Source organism: Anas platyrhynchos, chromosome 1 (genome assembly GCF_047663525.1).
Source record: "Anas platyrhynchos isolate ZD024472 breed Pekin duck chromosome 1, IASCAAS_PekinDuck_T2T, whole genome shotgun sequence".
Taxonomy (NCBI): Eukaryota; Metazoa; Chordata; class Aves; order Anseriformes; family Anatidae; genus Anas; species Anas platyrhynchos.
In genome coordinates, this window is record NC_092587.1 from 182,091,704 (window position 1) to 182,109,492 (window position 17,789).

At 40.2% G+C, this 17,789-nt stretch overlaps 1 protein-coding gene across 4 annotated transcripts; it reads left to right on the plus strand.

Annotated features, from left to right (window-relative positions):
* The first annotated feature begins 549 nt into the window (after nucleotides 1-549).
* SPART (spartin) lies at nucleotides 550-17,738 on the plus strand. 4 transcript variants are annotated; one of them, XM_027470470.3, is made up of 10 exons: nucleotides 550-710; nucleotides 6,032-6,858; nucleotides 7,896-8,093; nucleotides 9,050-9,154; nucleotides 10,498-10,627; nucleotides 11,442-11,636; nucleotides 12,620-12,778; nucleotides 12,880-12,970; nucleotides 13,905-13,961; nucleotides 16,130-17,738. In XM_027470470.3, exons 2-9 carry the CDS (start codon nucleotides 6,034-6,036, stop codon nucleotides 13,951-13,953), a joined length of 1,752 nt encoding a protein of 583 aa, XP_027326271.1. In that variant the 5' UTR covers nucleotides 550-710; nucleotides 6,032-6,033; the 3' UTR covers nucleotides 13,954-13,961; nucleotides 16,130-17,738. The 4 variants fall into 4 exon arrangements, with proteins under 4 accessions (XP_027326271.1, XP_027326229.1, XP_027326267.1 ...); XM_027470428.3 differs by lacking the exon at nucleotides 13,905-13,961; XM_005018354.6 differs by lacking the exons at nucleotides 550-710; nucleotides 13,905-13,961 and adding an exon at nucleotides 758-970.
* Nucleotides 17,739-17,789: the final 51 nt, after the last annotated feature.

The window sequence follows — 17,789 nt, forward strand, 5'->3', positions numbered from 1 at the left end:
AGCAGGCAGGTCAGAGGTTGAATTCCCTGATAATGTTTGCACTGGAAACTACAAAGTGCGACAAATTCCTAGAGAAACCTCAGAGCTGAACAGGGCTGAGAGGCAAACCCACCTTCCAGGACCGTGCTGGATGCGGGTGCCACTCACTATATACAGTTTACCATTAATTTCACACAGCCTGAGGTCCTGAGTGCGTCAAAGGTTGATTCACAATCAACACAGGCACAGCCAGATGAAAACAAGAATAGTTTTTTTGACAGTATACAGGCCCCAGAACTAGGCAAGTGGAGAGCTGTGTGCTAGCACACACACCACCACCTTTGCTAGAGTTAACATGGCCTGCAATTCTGTGCTGTGGAAGTCACCCAGAAAGTGCTTGAGACTTTCAGTGCTGTGACTGTGACAGGGACAGCCACTTTGCTGCTGGGCTATAACCACAAACACCAGCAGCACACTGAGGGGCTCGCTGTGCGAAGGCAGCTGCCTGTGGCGGAGCACGGAGACGGCCTGCCTCTCTGCCGCAGCAGCCCCCACGTTGGCCGGGAGCAGGTGCCGAGGCCCAACCGGGGCGTGCTCGGAGCCTCCCCACGGAGCCTCCCCCAGCCGGGAGCCACCGCCCCAGCGGGGCCCGCCCCGAGCCGGGGGCGGAGCGGGCGCTGCTGCCGGGGCCTGGAGGCCGCGGCGGGGCTCGGCGGGCACAGCCTGGCGCGGTGAGGGCGGCGGCGGCGGCGGGGTTGGGGCTTGCCCGGAGCGACGGGACGGGACTGGGGTTGGCTGTGGCTGTGGGGCCGGGGGGCCGCTGTCCGCTCACGGGAGCAGGGCTGGGCAAACATCGGGCCGTCCCCGTGGGCCCGGGTCGCTGCTGCGGGGGGTGGCAGTGCCCTGCCTCCATCCCTCCCTCCTTCCCTGCCTCCATCCCAGCCCCGCGGTGAGGGGAGCTGCTGGGGTGAGAGCCCAGGGCAGGGCTGAGGTAGGTACGGTAATTAGTGGTGATTAACCATTATGGAGTGGCTCGGTGTGGAAGCGAGGGGTTATTTGTCAAAATTTGTGGACCTGCTCTGCGTGTTCTGTCTCTTCTGAAAGATTCCTGTCAGTGTGGTTAACTAGAAGCAACTATTCGCTCTTAAAAACAAGCAGGGGAGTTTCTGTCTGCGTACGGAGGATCTGCTGGCAGTGACAGGCCTGCTCCTGGTGTAAGGCATTGAGTAGCTATCTCACGTCACCCTCATTTCTCTGTCACGCCGTCAGGATCGCTGCCCACAGGACGCTGCAGGTAGTGGCAATGTCTTTGTACACGATGGCAGAGGACAGGTAGGGTGCTGGGCGGCACAGTGGTGTGAGGAGGGCACGTGTCTGCCCTGCTGGTTATTCACTTTCCTTCTCGGAGGTGTGCCAAGTGGACACCTTGGAGCCTAGCAGCTCGGCGCTGGAGCCCTGCGGCACAAGGACAGACCCAGGAGCCAGGAAGGAAGTCTGTGCTTTGGGGCAAAACCGGCTTGAGACAGCAGTAGTGTGGAGAGGAGGGGAATTAGGCCTGTTAGCTGCATGCATGTAGGTGCTGGGATACCGGCTGGAAAAATTAATCCATGTTGAAATGTCAGGCGATGGGAGTCACCTGAAGTCGTCAGTAATTTTAAGAGTAAGAATTACCATGTTAGCTCAGATCACCAACTCTCTTTACATATTACTAAGCCTTAAGTGCTTAAATACCAGCTGTAAGCCACCACTTAATGAAAAATTTAAGGGCTACTTTAAAGAAACTAATTTAAATAAAAGGGGAAGAAAAGAAAGCAAAGTTGATAAGCTAGTACCTGGCTTATATTAGTTGGAATCCTTTATGGCCATTTGTGTTAAATCAGTTTGTCTCAGAAATCTCAAAAGTTACTGATATTTTAGTTCCTCCCTACAGAAATAAGGCTTAAATAATTCTGTCTGCATTGTAGTTCTCCTTCATTGTCTTCATCTCTGATATCAGTGGCTGATACAAAAACAGCTGACCTGTAGGAAGATCTCCTGGATTAAGGGGTTTGTTCTGGTGTTGTTTTTTTTTCTTCCCTCCCTTATCCCCACCCCCAAGTTTCAAATGCAGGGAGTTGAGAAGCATGTTCTACCTCTGTCAGTCAGGATACTTAATCCTCTTAATAAGCTTTAGGCTTCATGTCTACCTTTTCGCAGTAAGATCCACAACTGAACTGTTTTATTTATTTATTTATTAAATGAAGAAAGGTTTGCTGCTGAGATGTTAGCTTGCAATGTCAAATTGAACCCACATTTCCCTGTTGCCCTGGAGAACTCCGTGGTCAAGTCGCTTAGCACCACGGAGTATACCTGTACTGATGACTGAGAAAGGGCTGAGGAATGAGTTCAAGCCCTGGATTGATCTGTGATTATCTGCAGTGCCCGTTAGCTCTTTTCTTAGCTGTTTTGGACCAGCTTTGTCCAAGTTCCTCTAAATCTTACTTAGCACTAAGAAGCACAGATCTGGGCCAGTTTGTACATCTAGCCATTGGGCCAGAGGTTGGTTTTTAGCGCTCTTGTATCTACCGATATATACCTTGCCATTCCTTCCAGCTTTAAAACAGAGGGAATAACTGTACGTTGTACAGGAATGGATTACAGATAAATATTAAAAAATGCAGGACACTTAAATACGGTATTGAAATCATACACTGAAAATGATAATGACCAAGGATAAGGATCTTCCTTGAATATGGAACATTTAACTACTTAAGTGTTCTGTTTCAGAGGATATTTCCTCTTGTGCTGTAAGGGAGCAACACAGTTGGTTTATTTACTTTACTACATCAGCTATTATTTCTTGTTAATTCATTGTTATTTATTAAAATTAAATTCAGCCCTTCAGGCTGACTTTTAGTTACTCTGTATTAAAATCTACTGTAAATTCCTTCCTCAGTTTCCAAGCTCCCTGTCACCCAAATGCATGGTTTGGCAGTAACTGTGCTTGCTGTGTGTATTGCACAATTTTGAACAATCAACCGAGTTAACAACACTCCTGCTCTTCTGAATCACTGATCCTGCTTTTGTATCTCTGCCACACATGGCCATGCACTGCTGCCATGTACACACTGGTCTTGCTGACATCTGTGTTTCCTTACAGACTTTTTTTTTAGTGTTAATAAAGAATGAGCTTTAGCAAGAATGGTGTTCTTGACAGTACAGTGAGCATACCCTGAACAGAAAATTAACTCACTATTAAACTGAAATGCAGCTATGACTTTGGGATTTTTCATGATGTCTTTCCTTGTTTTACACTAAAAATTGTTAGCAAAAGAATTACGTAAAATCTGGATAATAACTTCTTCTTAGCCTCCCAAGAAAACCAGATCAGAACACAGGATAAAGTAGACGGTGGTACTTCAGTTTTGTTCACCCAAATAGTTTACATAAAGCTTTAAGAAGGGGCTTGTTACAGAACTGGATTCACAGGCCCAAAAAATGTCAAAACGCTAGATTTTGCTCATGAAGAAGTAACCTGTTAAACTCTGACCTTTTTTCTTCTTCTTCTAATCATTTTCTGTGCAGGAGCTTAAAATAATTTTTAGATCAAGTTCTTCACTGTTAAGGTGTCTTCCTTTTAAGAAGAATATAAAGATGGAAAAAATGGGTCTTCCATTAGTAAATACAGGTGTTGACACAGGACAGTGTGGTTTGGGATTCTTTAGGTATTTTTGCTAGTAAATGACTATACCTATCTTTAATTATTCCGTATACGTGTTTAATGTTTATATTTTTCCATTATGTGGAAACTTAATAACTGCTGCACATCTTAGGAGTGATTCCAAGACATAAGCATGGTTGTCCCGGATCACAAAGTCTACATAACCATGTCACATAACCTTTCATGTAGGGATAAAGATCGGTCCCAAAAGATGTTAATTCTTCCCAGTTAGTTTCATTCTAATTGCTTGCTGTTGTCCTGGTCAGAGCCACGCTTATAGCTTCTAATCTTTATGCCTCAGTGGTTACTAAACGCATATTTATTTGTATGCCAGTGTTCTCAGCTGAAATCAAAGACATCAAGCCTAGTGACAGCAGGGCAGTAGCCAGCCAGAGAACCTGCTCCAGACCAGGATTCATTTTTCTGCTGCATGACAGGGAATGGGCAACAAGGCTGGTGGCTTGTGACCTGCTCCATGCGGGCTGCCTTCTCCAGCCCTCCCTGTAATGCTCCTGGCTGAAACGTGCACAGCTCGTCTCACACAGAGCAGGATTTTGTCACGTCACGGAGGTAACAGGTGCCTTGCGGACTGCCTGACACTTCTGTCAGGTGCCTGCAGGTGTGTTATTCACAAAAGTGCCCTCTGCTTTTGGTCGTAAAGGATGTGAGGGTAGAGCACAGCGCTCACTCTTTGCCTCTTTAGGATGTATTTATGACCTTCGCTTCTGAAGTTTGTTTGTCTTTGTTGGGGGAGAAGGAAATTTTCGAGCCTGCTTTTGTTTTATTGACAGTTTGCACAAAGCAATAAAAGCTTATAAATAAATGCAGGTACTGTTTCAAGAATGTAACAGAAGTTTGCATTTCAATAGTTCTTTTCTTCTTTCCTGACTTACATTCTTCACTTCATCCAGGGTATTTATAGAAACTAATCCAATTTCTTACCCTTTGCTTTATTAGCCTGATAAGCCAAACTTATTTTACTTTTCCCTGGAGTAACTGGTTCACCAGAAAATTTTAGTAACCTTCAGCACTCCTCTTCCTCTTCTGGTGCAGCTTTCTTAAATGCTGCTTAGCACTGGTGGGGTCTCACCAGTGTTTGGTACAGTGGCATTAATGCTACTGTGTGTAATAGAAGTTTTTTTTTTATTATTATTATTTTTGCACTTCTGATTTTTTTTTACTTGCTTTTTCTACATAGCATGAGGTCGTTGTGATAGACGAGTGTCCCTAGGTTTTTCTCCTTTCTTCCTTATGGCTTACAGAAAAGAATTGTTTCTAGTGAAATGCAGTTTCTTTTTAAAATACTTTCCTTTTTTTTGTTGTTGCCCATGATCATTACTCTCTTCTAGTATGATAACCCAGTCTGAATTGACAATGGCTCTCAACACTGTCAACAAAATAAACTCACCTTTTTTTTTTTTTTTTTTTACATTGGGTGTTGTAAATATTGTCTTAGTCCAAGAACAAGTTGTATTTGTTGTATTTGGCCAAGTTCAGTTAAAACAAAACGTGACTTTGCACGTTTTGAGCTTCAAATGAATCTGTCAGATTCGTTTTTGCTCTTTAGTTGCTCAAGTATACTTGAGGCTGTTGGAGGAATATATCCTAAAATACAAACAGAATTTACAACCTTTGGTACATACATGTATCAGTACTTCAAGTTCTTGTCTCCTGGGGAGCAAGGAAGGGAAAACACCAATGTTCTTTCTCCTGTTGTAAATGCTCTAAAGGAAGTATTTCCTTGTATTCATGTTATAAAGCACAGCTTTAACCGTCCAAAATATTACTCCCAAGTTCTGTGTGTTGATGTTAGTTGAGGACTATCAAGATTTGTTTAAATCTGCTGAGTGCTTTTCCTTATTTTTTTTTTTTTATTTATAAAAATGTAGAGTTTGTGAGCTCAGTCTTAAGTAGACACACTGTTAACTGAATTTTTTAATACCTTAGGGATTTGGGTGGAAAACGTTCTTGAAAGTTAAGTTAGATTTATGTGCTCTTCTCCACCATTTGTTACTGATCTTAACACTTTTTAAGATGGGATGTTTAACATCAGGCATGTCTGTATTCTTCTGATACTTAAGTTCTTCAGAAATAAATGTGATGTGATGTAATTAGATGCGATGGTTACGGAGTTAACTTCTGTGCTGACTGGGAGTCATATAGTCCAAATCTGAAGGTTAATGGGAGAAAACTGCAATATTTCAGGATTTGTACCAAGCAGCTAGATAGCTTTCTGCTAACACACAGTGTGTGATCATCGTTAGAAACCAATGAGAAGCCACTTCGTTATAAGGGAAACTTTGTTTGACTTCATGTATGAATGCTCTTACTAACTTCTGTTCCAATTTGCAGTGATGGAACAACTGCAGGATCCAGTTATGGAAGACGCCAATATTAAAGCTATTAACGAAGAGTACAGGAAAGCCTTTATCTTCATCAATAAAGGCCTGAATACAGATGAACTGGGTCAGAAGGAAGAGGCAAGAAATTACTATAAGCAAGGACTTGACCACTTGCTCCGAGGAATTAGCATTCCAGCGCAGGGGCCTGCATGCGTGGGACCCCAGTGGGAGTCTGCCAGGCAAATGCAACAAAAGATGAGGGAGACCCTCCAAAATGTTCATGCTCGACTTGGCACTCTAGAACAAAACGGCCCCCCTGTACCAGCAAGTCCTGCAGTGGGTGCCCCTGCTGCAGTGCCCAAGCTGTACCCATCGATTCCTTCCACGGAAAAGCCAGAAAGACCCCCCCCACCTACTGCTCTGTTTGTAGCAAGCCAGCCAGCTGCAGCAGATGGAAGCGCTGCAGCTGTGAACCAGGGGCAAATTCCAGCTATGAGCCCATCATCTGCAAAACCCCTGTGTCTGCCAAACGAAGCACCTCCTGCCTATACTCCTCAAGCTACCAATGGCCACTTCACTGTGTCTTACGGCACAGACTCTGGGGAGTTTTCTTCCGTAAGTGAGGACTACTACAAGAAGTGTACTCAGCCACCTCCCCTCGAAAATCTGGGAGTGGATGCAGATGAGCTGATCTTGATTCCCCAAGGAGTGCAGATATTCTTTGTGACTCCTGATGGGCAGGTCAGTGCTCCCTCCTATCCTGGCTACCTGCGCATCGTGAAGTTCTTGGATACGGACAGTGAGGTGGCCCAGAATCGTCCGCCTGCGTTTCTTCAGGTAACAGAAAGATAATTTTCTCCTTTAATTATGTTTCAAAAATCCCATAAAACTTTAAAAGGCAATCTTCCAAAGTTCTTGCTTTTGTGAGTCTAAATCTGTGTGTGACAATACGAAGGATTTTACAGCTTTTCTGTGAATAAACACTTGTAGGGCTTTGCTGAGAAAACTACTCCAGTGTCTTCCCAAAGTTCTTGAGTGCCTACTGTTGAGGTGAATTCCATTTTCTAAAGGCTTAGCACTTCTTTTCATTTCATAACATTAATGTTCCTCACATAGAGAAGAAATGTTAATTCACGTCAGAACATTTCAGTGGGCTGATGCAGTATCCACTTCAGTTTCAACTAGTGTTAAAGTATTGCTGTTGCTTTGGAGAGATGACAATTTGGAATTTGAGGGCCCGTGTTAATCTGGACTCTGATCTACAAATGCAGAAGATGCATTACTTGGATTCTTTTAGTCCATGTTTGCTTCATGCAGGCATGTTCTGTAATGCACATTGTGTTTCTGGTCTGGTTTCTAACTTTGGAAGTCTCAGCAGCTAAGGGGAAGCTCTGACAAACAAACAAAACAGTTCCTGGTTTAGGTTCTGCTGGTGCACCCACTCCTGAGTCAGCAATCTTCAGCAGCAGGCCAGTGACGGCCGTACATTCTTTATCCTCTCATGGAGCCCTGTCCTGAGATACACAGGGAGCTAGAGGTGCTGGGACACCTGATTTCTTTGCAGGGCGCTTGGCCTCAAGACAAGGCTTCGGCCAAGAGGCTACCAGCCTACATTCCAGTCCTGTGGAAGTTAGTATTTTCTCTGTATTAGACTGTCAGGGCTAATCAAGAATGATATTTCTGTAGTCGTGTAGGTTTTTCAATTGTCTGTGGGATTGATTTTTTTGTTTCTTTGTTTTCTCAAGATGTCTAAGGCTTTTTTTTTTTTAATATTAAACAGTATGTAAAATCAAGTTTGCAGTGCTAATAATGTGTTGTCTGTCTTTTAAAAATCAAAGAATCCTTTAATTCCTTCAAGTATTTGTCTCTTCTAGGTTTGTGACTGGCTATATCCTCTAATGAGTAGTCAGTCTCCTGTTCTGTGCTGCAATACCGGAGTCTACATGTTCCCTGACACCATGTCCCAGACACCAGGGTCCTATGTGGGAGTGGTGTTGTCCTCCGAGCTCCCAGCAGCCGACCGAGAGCTGTTTGAGGATCTGTTAAAACAGATGTCTGACCTTCGACTGCAGGTAAAGGCCCAGGCTGCCTTTTTTGAACTGATAATGAGAGGTGGAAGGGATCGATGCCAGCTTACATTTAGCATGTGTCTTGCTGGGAAGCTCACCAGTGAGAAATAAAGTAGCTAAGATTAAGCACACCTAGTAATGTAACTGTAGGCTCAGTGTGGTAGGAGTGAAGAAATTTTTACAATAGAACATTGCAAACACAGAGGGGAATTGGAAACCATTTTATATATTTTCTTTTTTTTTTTTCCCCAAAGGTCCCCAAATGATTTTTTCAGAAGAAAGCATGATTTTTTTTTTCCTATGGGCACGCACACATGCACACGGTCTGTGTAGCTTTGATGATACCATTCCTGGAATAATGTACACAAATGCATTTACAGTTCAAAAATGTTAAGCAGCTTCAAAGATGACATTTGAAAATAGTGAGTACCTCAAAAAATACTCCTTCAAATGGGATCTCAAAATAGATTAATCTGGTACCTAATTACAGGAAGATATTAAGAGAGAAAATAGGGAAAAAAACATAATTAACAAAGATGCAATAAGATACAGTGACTGGAAACGTGGAAAATGTTGCTTTAAGAGCTTTGAACACCATTTCACAAAGAATGGTGATCGATAACCACTTAATAGCTGATAGCAAGCTTATATCTGTCCACGAAAGATGCCATCTGGTTGAATCACCGACACCGGAAAGCGCTGATGGTGAGGGACCAGTTGGCTGCATGCCATGTGGGCAGAGTTCTGTTGCAAATCCTGTTGAGTTCAGCAGGAGGCCACTAATTTTTACTTAAAAGGGAAAAGTAGTACAGAACTATGTGATGTTTCACTGCAGGATTTACTGGATTAATTCTGTAATCTTGCCTGCGTAGAAGTAGTTCTTATTGGATATCACATTAGTCTCTTAATTGTCCTAAAACTCTGTGTTTTTGTTAATATTCCCTGATGTGATATCACAGGTGCAAGGATCCCATGAGAGAGTAGGGTTACCTTCACAGCTCCCAGCACCAGACAGAGCGCATTTTGAAGATAAGTTAAAAAAGATGTCTGGCCACAAAGTCCAGGTAAATTCCAGGACAGTGATTCTAAAAATTTGATAGTAAAAAAAAAAAAAGTCACTGAAATACAGTTTAAAACTGTTGAGATCCAAACTTGGTTGACAGCAGCGATGTGTTGTTTTTTTTTTTTGTTTGTTTGTTTGTTTTTTAATTGATTTGAGCAATTTCTTTCATTGTATGTGTCTATTGAGGTTATTTTTCCTGTCCAACCCCCAAAGTGTTTTGATCACATGCTAAGGGCATTTCCTGAAAATGAGATTTCACACTGCTGCTGAGCAGCAACTGCTGATGGACTGCAAGTCAGTGATACATTGTTAACCTTTTGGGGAGCAACTTAATAAGACTTCATCTCTTCTTCCCTGTTACAGATCTTGTTTTTTTTTTTTTTTTTACTGCAACAGTCATCTTTGTGCAGTACCCTATATTTTTATATCCCATAAATACTTCAGGGGGATCTAACAATTCCATGCACTCTCAAATATGATTCTGTATCATGCGTTCTGCTTGTATGTTTCATCTGCAGATGCTTTCATATAGACTCTTTTGTACAAACATTTTTTTTTCTATCCCTCGCTAATTAGCATTGTTTTCAATCACTGAAATGTTTATTTTGGCTTTTACATTGCAAAAGTACTAAAAATAGAATCCTAACCAAGGCTTAAATCCCTTACATTTCTTTCTGCCTTCTCTAGTTAAAGTTTAATTACACATCGTCTGTGAACTGTTGCAAAGTGGTGTTACACTTTTTAGAAACACTAACCAGACTGTGGTGGTGATTGCTGTGTTTGAATGATTTATGTCTACTCAACAAACTCTGGAGTTTGACATGACATTGCACAGAGCCTCTCTGCCCAGCTTTAAGTGTGGAACAGTATCTTGCACAGCTTGGCATGTTCCTTGGCTGTGCCAGTCTGCAAAAGCATCAACAGCGTGGGTAATGAATAATCCCCTTTATTTTTAGATTGGAGGGGAAAGGGTGAGAAGCAAACAACCAAAACAGCTGCATTCTTTTAGTGCAGCTGGATTCACTGAGTAAAGATTCCCATACTGAATCACAGCAGAGTTGACTTCCTTCTGAGGAGATTAAATAAAATAGATGGACAGGTCTGTTTATCTTTTATGCTAGCTAACGTGTACTGTAGGCTATACCTACTTAGTTGACTATATGGCCTTGTTGGCAAGCAAATCTTCTCAGTGTAACTAGATGAAGGAAATGTACAGTGTGCAAAAGTAATTGAATTCACAGGAACGCACAATTTCCTTTTTTTGTTAATGAATCTTTATGATCTAAAGTAGAAATCTTGATATCTTGCAAAGTGGATTCTCAGGTGTTTATTTCCATTTGTCAGCCTTCAGAAGCCTCTGGCGATGTGATTAATTTGCCTCAGACTGTACATATCCAACCGCAACCAGAAGGAGGAGAAAATCAGAAAGAATTGCCAGAATGGAGCGAGAAAGTTGCCCATGGAATCCTGTCAGGTACTGTTGTAATGAGAAGATTATATTGAATAGAAATCTCTGCAAGTAATATGTAAACATTGTTTTCACCTCAGTGCCTCTGTGCAAGTAAAATTTGAGGGGTCAGAAATAGTTATTCACTGCTTCCAGTTACAATAATGTGAAGGATACTTTGGTGTGCTTTACAAAAACAGTACAGAATTTGAATCCCCTGCCAACGGTCGTGCTCGTTGCGAACGGTTTGGGCTCCTAATATGACAATGTAAATTAGATGTTGCCCTATGTGACTCAAACGACCATGGTAGCACAATTTTATTTGTGTGAGCAGTTATATTAAAGCATGCAGCTATTGTGGTGTCTGCTGATAAACAGTTCTTGTCCTCTGAGAAGCGGTGGAATACACAAATGACCAACTGACTGGAATAAATATGAATCTGCTAGAATGGCAAGTGGGCTGGGTTATACATTTTCAGAATGTTAATAGTATTGAGTTGTGCAGTTTTATCACTTCTGACCCTGCTGGGACCTGGATGTCTATTTAAAAAACAAAAACAAGGCAAACAAACAAAACCTGAGTATCTGTGTGTTAAGCTGACATTTGGATGAGGAATGGTTGTACCAGACTTAAATAAAATGAGTTGGGAAAATGTAGGTGGTGTAGGAGCAGAAATCATTTCAGGAATTCGTACTGGCCCAGTTAGGGAGGAGTATAATTGCAGACTGTAATTGGGAATGTTTCTAAGGTCAGTGTTGGAGAGGCAGAGGAGGGAAAGCTGTGGGAATTCCAGTCTGTGAAACTCTGCATGTCTTTAGAATAACAATTTTTGCCTTGAAGGTGCATCTTGGGTAAGCTGGGGCCTAATAAAAGGAGCAGAATACACCGGTAAAGCTATTCACAAAGGAGCTTCTAAACTGCGAGAACACATTCAACCCGAAGAAAAACCTCTGGAAGTCAACCCAACTGTAGCAAAGGGGCTTCATGTAGCAAAACAGGCTACTGGAGGAGCTGTGAAAGTCAGCCAGTTCTTAGGTAACATGTCCCATCTCATAGTATATTGTATTTATGCCTTAAGAGTAAATATTGTGTAAAACGAGCTGGTTTCTTTAGCCAGGGAACTAGAGGAGGGACTGACCTGATGAAATACGGAGAATAGTTGTTGGTACCTGGTTATCTCTTATTTGAGATGTGCTTTAGGAATAATTTTATTGGATGGCTTTGAGGCATATTTTTCTTTACTAAAAAGAACAGTCTATATAGCAGAGCATTTCTGCAGTCTTAAGTTTGGCAATTTTGGCAATTTTTTCGAAGTTTTAGTTCAGAATGGTCTCTTTTTCTTCTGAAATTAATAACCATGCATTTTAAAAGCTGTGCTATCGGTAATGACTAACATATATTACATCAGTATAGTGTGTGTGTGCATAGTTATAAAAACATAGGCCTGGAAACAAAGCTATTGGCTATGTACAGTCTTCCAAATAGAAATGGCTTTGTGCTCTGTGGTGCTTGGTAATCATAGCAGCTCTCAGTAAGTTCATTCTGTTGTTTATTTGTATCAGTGTTTATATTTAGTATCTAATGACTCATCTAAGTTAAAAAGTAAGTAGTGCTGGATGTTACGTAACTACTTTGGAGAGCTGGAATGATTCTAAGAAAGGGTTCTCCAGAAGACAAGAAAGGAAAGGAAAACATCTTGTTCCCCATCTGCACGTTGGGGGTAACAAAGCCATGGACACAATTTTTTTGAAATTAGAACATGTGACAAATATCTTACTTGTTTTCTAGTGCTTTTAGCCACAAGACCAACTCTACTTGTTTCTTAGGAACTGGAGCTGTGCAGAATCTGAAAATTCTTCTATATCAGTTGGGTACTTAAGTGTGGATTAAAGTTTGTCTTCAGAATAAGCATATTTAAATAAAAGTAGAATTTGAGACTACTTTAATAAGGGGTAAGGACTTTCAAAGAAAGATTCTGTGTTCTAACTAAGTAATCTGCATGCATTTTCTTACATTAGTTGAGGGAGTGTGCTCTATAGCAAGCTGTGTTGGAAAGGAGCTGGCTCCACACGTGAAGAAGCACGGCAGCAAATTAGTTCCAGAATCCCTTAAGAAGGACAAAGATGGCAAATCCACTTTCGATGGTGCTCTGGTGGTAGCAGCAAGTGGAGTTCAAGGTAACAAAAATCTTTATGCTTTTCTAATTGCATACTTTTCAGTGCATGTATATACATATATATATATATTCAAATAATCTGTTTTTGTTTTTTTTGTACAGGGTTTTCAACAGTGTGGCAAGGTTTAGAAAGTGCAGCTAAGTGCATTGCTAAAAGTGTTTCAACAGAGACTGTAAAAACTGTCAAATACAAGTAAGTTATTATTTTTTTTTATTGGTTTCCTTTTCTACAGTGCATTGTCATTGTGGTTGCATACTGGTAAAAAAGCTCATGAAAGTGCAGGAAAACTACCATAATACCCTAATTATGCAGCACATGATAAGCTGCTAAGTACACAGTAACAAGTATCTCCTGTAAGTAAAAGTATGAAATGAATGAATGCTTCTGGTTTAATATACATATTGTTTTCTAGAAGTATGACAGCTTCAGACAGTGTTAATAAATATTGTTCAGATTTATATCGTTGTTCTCCAATGTGTCATTGGGGGGAGAGAGTAGCTGTTTTAAACCTCTCAACTCTCATCTTGAATTTATATAAACTTAGCTGAACTTGATGAAAAAAGAACTTCAGCTATCAGCAGGTCAGATTAAAGCAAGGAAATACAAAAGGAGAACTGCATAAGGAAATCTAAGGCATAGTGATAATAGGATGAAACAAAATGAGACATGGAGTTGGATTTGCAAAATATAGATGTTGTTACAAAAAAATAATTGGATTGTGTTACTGAGATGATGCAAAGACCAAAGTTGATAAGTGTACTGAAAGATGCTTTGGAGAAGAAGGGAAGATACTGAAAGTATCTATGAAATGTAGCCCTCAAAAGAAAAAAAAAGTGCAACATTTATAGTTGAATGTGAAGAGTAAGTAAAAACATGTAGGTTAAATGGAGTAAAAAGGATTGCTGAAAGTGCATACAGGCTACGAGCAGAGGTTAACAAGGTAATCATCAGCTTGTAGTGTTGGGTCAACCAACATTTGGGGTTCTGTTCTGATGCATCTCAAATAGGAGGCCAGATAGCAAGTTAACAGGGGTGTTTTATTGCTAACATTCATCCTCTGTAGGGATGTCAGGAGGTATTGTACCAGCACTCTTTCGTATAAATTCACATTCACGTTTTCTTTTAGATATAAAAATAAGAAGTGCGGAGATCAGCAGGTGCCAGACGCTAAATGAAAAACAAAGTAATTACAAGTTGCAGTTAATTACAACACAATATAAAATACTTGATAATTGAAGATTTCCTCCATCTTTAGACTTTATCCTATTATATAAATGTATTAAAATTCTACACATCTCTTCAGTAAGCTGGTTTCTATTTCAGTGACAAAAAGACTTCTTCCACTCCAGGTACTTGGTGAACCAGCTAAATTCCCCTTACTGGAAACAAAGCTAAAGGAGCATCGTCATAGTCTCTCATAAATCAACAAAAAAAAAAACCTGCTAAAATTTAGCTGCAATACCTTTGGTGATGCAGTTATAAAGAGATGCTCATCTAATGTGCATGTTGATCAGAACTGGGGAAAAACATAGTTTCAGAAGTAACAGTTCTGCAAAAGTACCTTGATACTAACCTACTGTGTTTTTATAGTGGTATAAGTATTTGCAGTATTTGCATATGCCCAACTTTTTATTTTAAAAAAGGCACAAATGATGACATTGAGACAGGCAAAGGGAAAAATCAATTATCAAATATTTAAGAAATTATTAATCTGTTTGTATTGCATAATCAATAGTCTTACTATTTATTTACTGATGTCATGGCAAAATGGCTTATGATATTCCTGAAGTGAAAATAACTAATCAAATTGACAAGTAGTGCTCTTTTGCTGTGAGATTAATTCTGTGATCTGCAAATCAGATGGTGGTGATTCAAGGCCGTCACTGTCAGAGGACTGAAAACAGGAACAAAACAAAAACGCTGATCCTTTTAATTTGGTTTCGTTGTTGGCTCACACCAATATGCCATGGCTGCTCTTTTAATAATGCGATAGATTTTTGGAACCTTTCATATGCTGTACTTCTCTTTAGCATTATTTTGAGGTCCTCAAAAAGAATCTCTGGTTATAAGAAACATGGGGAAATAGTAACTCTGCTAATTGTTGATATTCCAACATTGCAAGAAATGCTTCCCTTTGGCCTGGTTTGTCTGCTTACAGTGCTCTCTGGGGCAATGTCTGGCTGCCAGCAACAACTGGAGTTACTGTTCTCACTATACTTTTGCCCTTCTTCAGTACACTCTCTCTATCTTTCTTCGCACTTAAGTAGTTAATTTCTGACTGCAGAGTTGCCTCCTAAACCATAAAGAAGCCGGACCCATGGTCCACTGGAGAGACCAGAGGTTTTCTTGCTCAGTAATTTTCAGCATATCCTCAAGATAGCTTTGTTGAGCCTTTTGGGGTTTTGAATGACTTTATTATTATTATTTCCCCTTCTTCGCCACTTTCCCCTCTACCATTGTATTGATTCTATGTTACCTCAGATAAGTTTTCACTGCACAATGGAGTTTTTTGTAGGGACCCTGCCACCTCCAACATTACAAGCACAGCTGTGACAACAATCCTCTGTCCCCAGGAGACATGATAGACCGTCTGGGTTAAACTGCTTGGGTACAGAGATTCACAACCTCAGTGTGACTGCTCTGGGGACTTCAAACCTGTGTGTCATTCTTACACCAGACATAATGTTACGTTATACTGTGGAGGCAAAGGGAAGGGTGATCTATGATGAGTACTAACCAAGCACTATTCACACAGTGGTGGTACCAGCCAACCAAGAAGAAATATGCCAGAGATGACTACAGTCCATTTTTTTTGTAACAGCTGAGAAGGCAGGACAGTGTTTGCCCTCTGTCCTCAGCGCTGTCACCCATAGTATCACAGAGGCATCTAGGTTGGAAGAGACCTCCAAGATCATCTAGTACAACCTCTGACCTAACACTAAGTACAGACTGAGGAGGCTGAACAGCTGCAAAGGTGGACTTATTTGGGATAATTTGGGGTTATTTTGGTATGAGGCGTGCACACAGAAGCCAGCCCTGTTTCTTACGGTTCTGTAGGCAAGCCTTCTATTCCTTTCTTCAAAACTAGAGAGGTAGAAGGAATACAGACTGGACACTTTGATGAGGAAAAATGACAGAAGCATACTGGCATCTTTAAAGAGAAATTCGCCTTATAGAAGAGCAGCCCTTACTTAAATGACTTGCTAATTTCGCATCTTACTCCTTCAACATTTAGGCTGTGTGCTTATTCTCTGTTCTTAGTAACGCTTAAATTCTTGCTTTTGAAAGAATTCTAATGAAGAGAAAAATACTAAGTATGCTTATCTACAAATCTGCTATCTTTCTTAAAAGGTATGGAGATGATGCTGGCCACGCTACTGACAACGCTGTGAATTCTGCCATCAATGTTGGTGTGACAGCATTTAACATTGACAATATCGGTATCAAAGCTGTTGTAAAGAGAACTGCAAAGGAAACTGGACATGCTGTGTTAGATGAGTATAAAGTACTGGATAAGGAGAAAAAAGATAAAAAGTGAAAACAATGAAATATTTCTCAAAGCCTTACATTAGATATGAAACTTCCTACTTAGAACTACATTGCTAATCTGTGATTTAATGCCAATCATACTCTACTTTTCAAGCAACTGTTACTTAATTTGCAGTGGAAAATACAAAGGTATAGAATGGTATTTTTGGAAGGAAAAATGAAAGTCTCCTAAATTGTTTTGTATTGATGCAGATTGATGTGAGTTTCCAGTTGATAAACTTGCCTCTGTAAGCACTTTTTCAAAATATAGTATGGAACAATAGATTAATATAGAAATGTTATGAATATTTTTGTAATACATTATATTTGTAAAGAAGGTGGTGATACCGAACAAATAGGATTACTAATTCTTATACAAGTGTGGTTACTAGTTCTGTTTTTTTACTATCCTTAAGAGTTAATTTTACTAAAACAGAGTGATCTTATTTAATATGCACTACTTAAATATTTTTGTGCTTTATTCTTTCCTTTGTAGAGAATTTCCCTTCTCAGCTACTAAATAGCTAATGTTTTCCAAAGTTCATATTAGAAGAAATGAAAGATGAACCTCAGGTAGCTAGGTAGTCATTTCCTTTAAAACTATTTTTTCTCCCTCCAGCATGTAAGCAGACCAAAGATATCAAGCATTTCTTCTAATAGAGGGTATTTATAGCTCGAGGAAAAAAATGTATTCCCCGATTGACTCCATAAGGAGTAAGATTCCATGAAACTGAGATTTTTTTTGTATAAAGAGGATGTGTGTTTTTGCATAAATGAAAATATTTTTTCCATAAAAAACATTGAGATTACTAGAAACTCCTATGCATACTGTGCTTTGCAACCAGTACAGAAAAATCCAGAGCATATATGTTGCAGATCCCTGATGGAAGGCATTAGGTATTTGCTTCAACGAGTAGTTCTAACCATATCTTTATTCTGTTGAATTCAGAGCTGCACAAGATGACGTCTCTTAAAAATACCTGTTATCATACCTTTTACTTAGGACATGTCTGGAATAGAATAAATATTATGTAGCTTTCTCATCCCGTTCCTATATCTTATTCCTAGTCCATATGCAAGTCCTTGAGATGACTTTATACTGCTAATTATTTATCAGTTCGTTATTGAGTATTAAAGCTGCTATACATTCTAACTTATCTTGGCTGGACCTGCAACAAACAGAAAACCATCGGTTCACAAGTTGTCTCCATTTCATGTAATTAGAGAAAATAAGTATAAAAGGTTTTTGGCAAATTATATTTGTATCAGATTGGGGAAAAAAGGCAGTAATGACATGTCTGTGAGAATGATAATAAGTGCACATTTTGTGGTAGCTACTGTAGGTGTGTACTTGGGGTGAGAAATGTGAAACAAAGGCACTAACCACTTGAAGTGTAACTGTGATTTATGGAAATAAAGATAATTAAAATTGGTTGAACTGTGCTTGGCCTTCTTATGATGTAAAGTTATGGTACAGATCAGT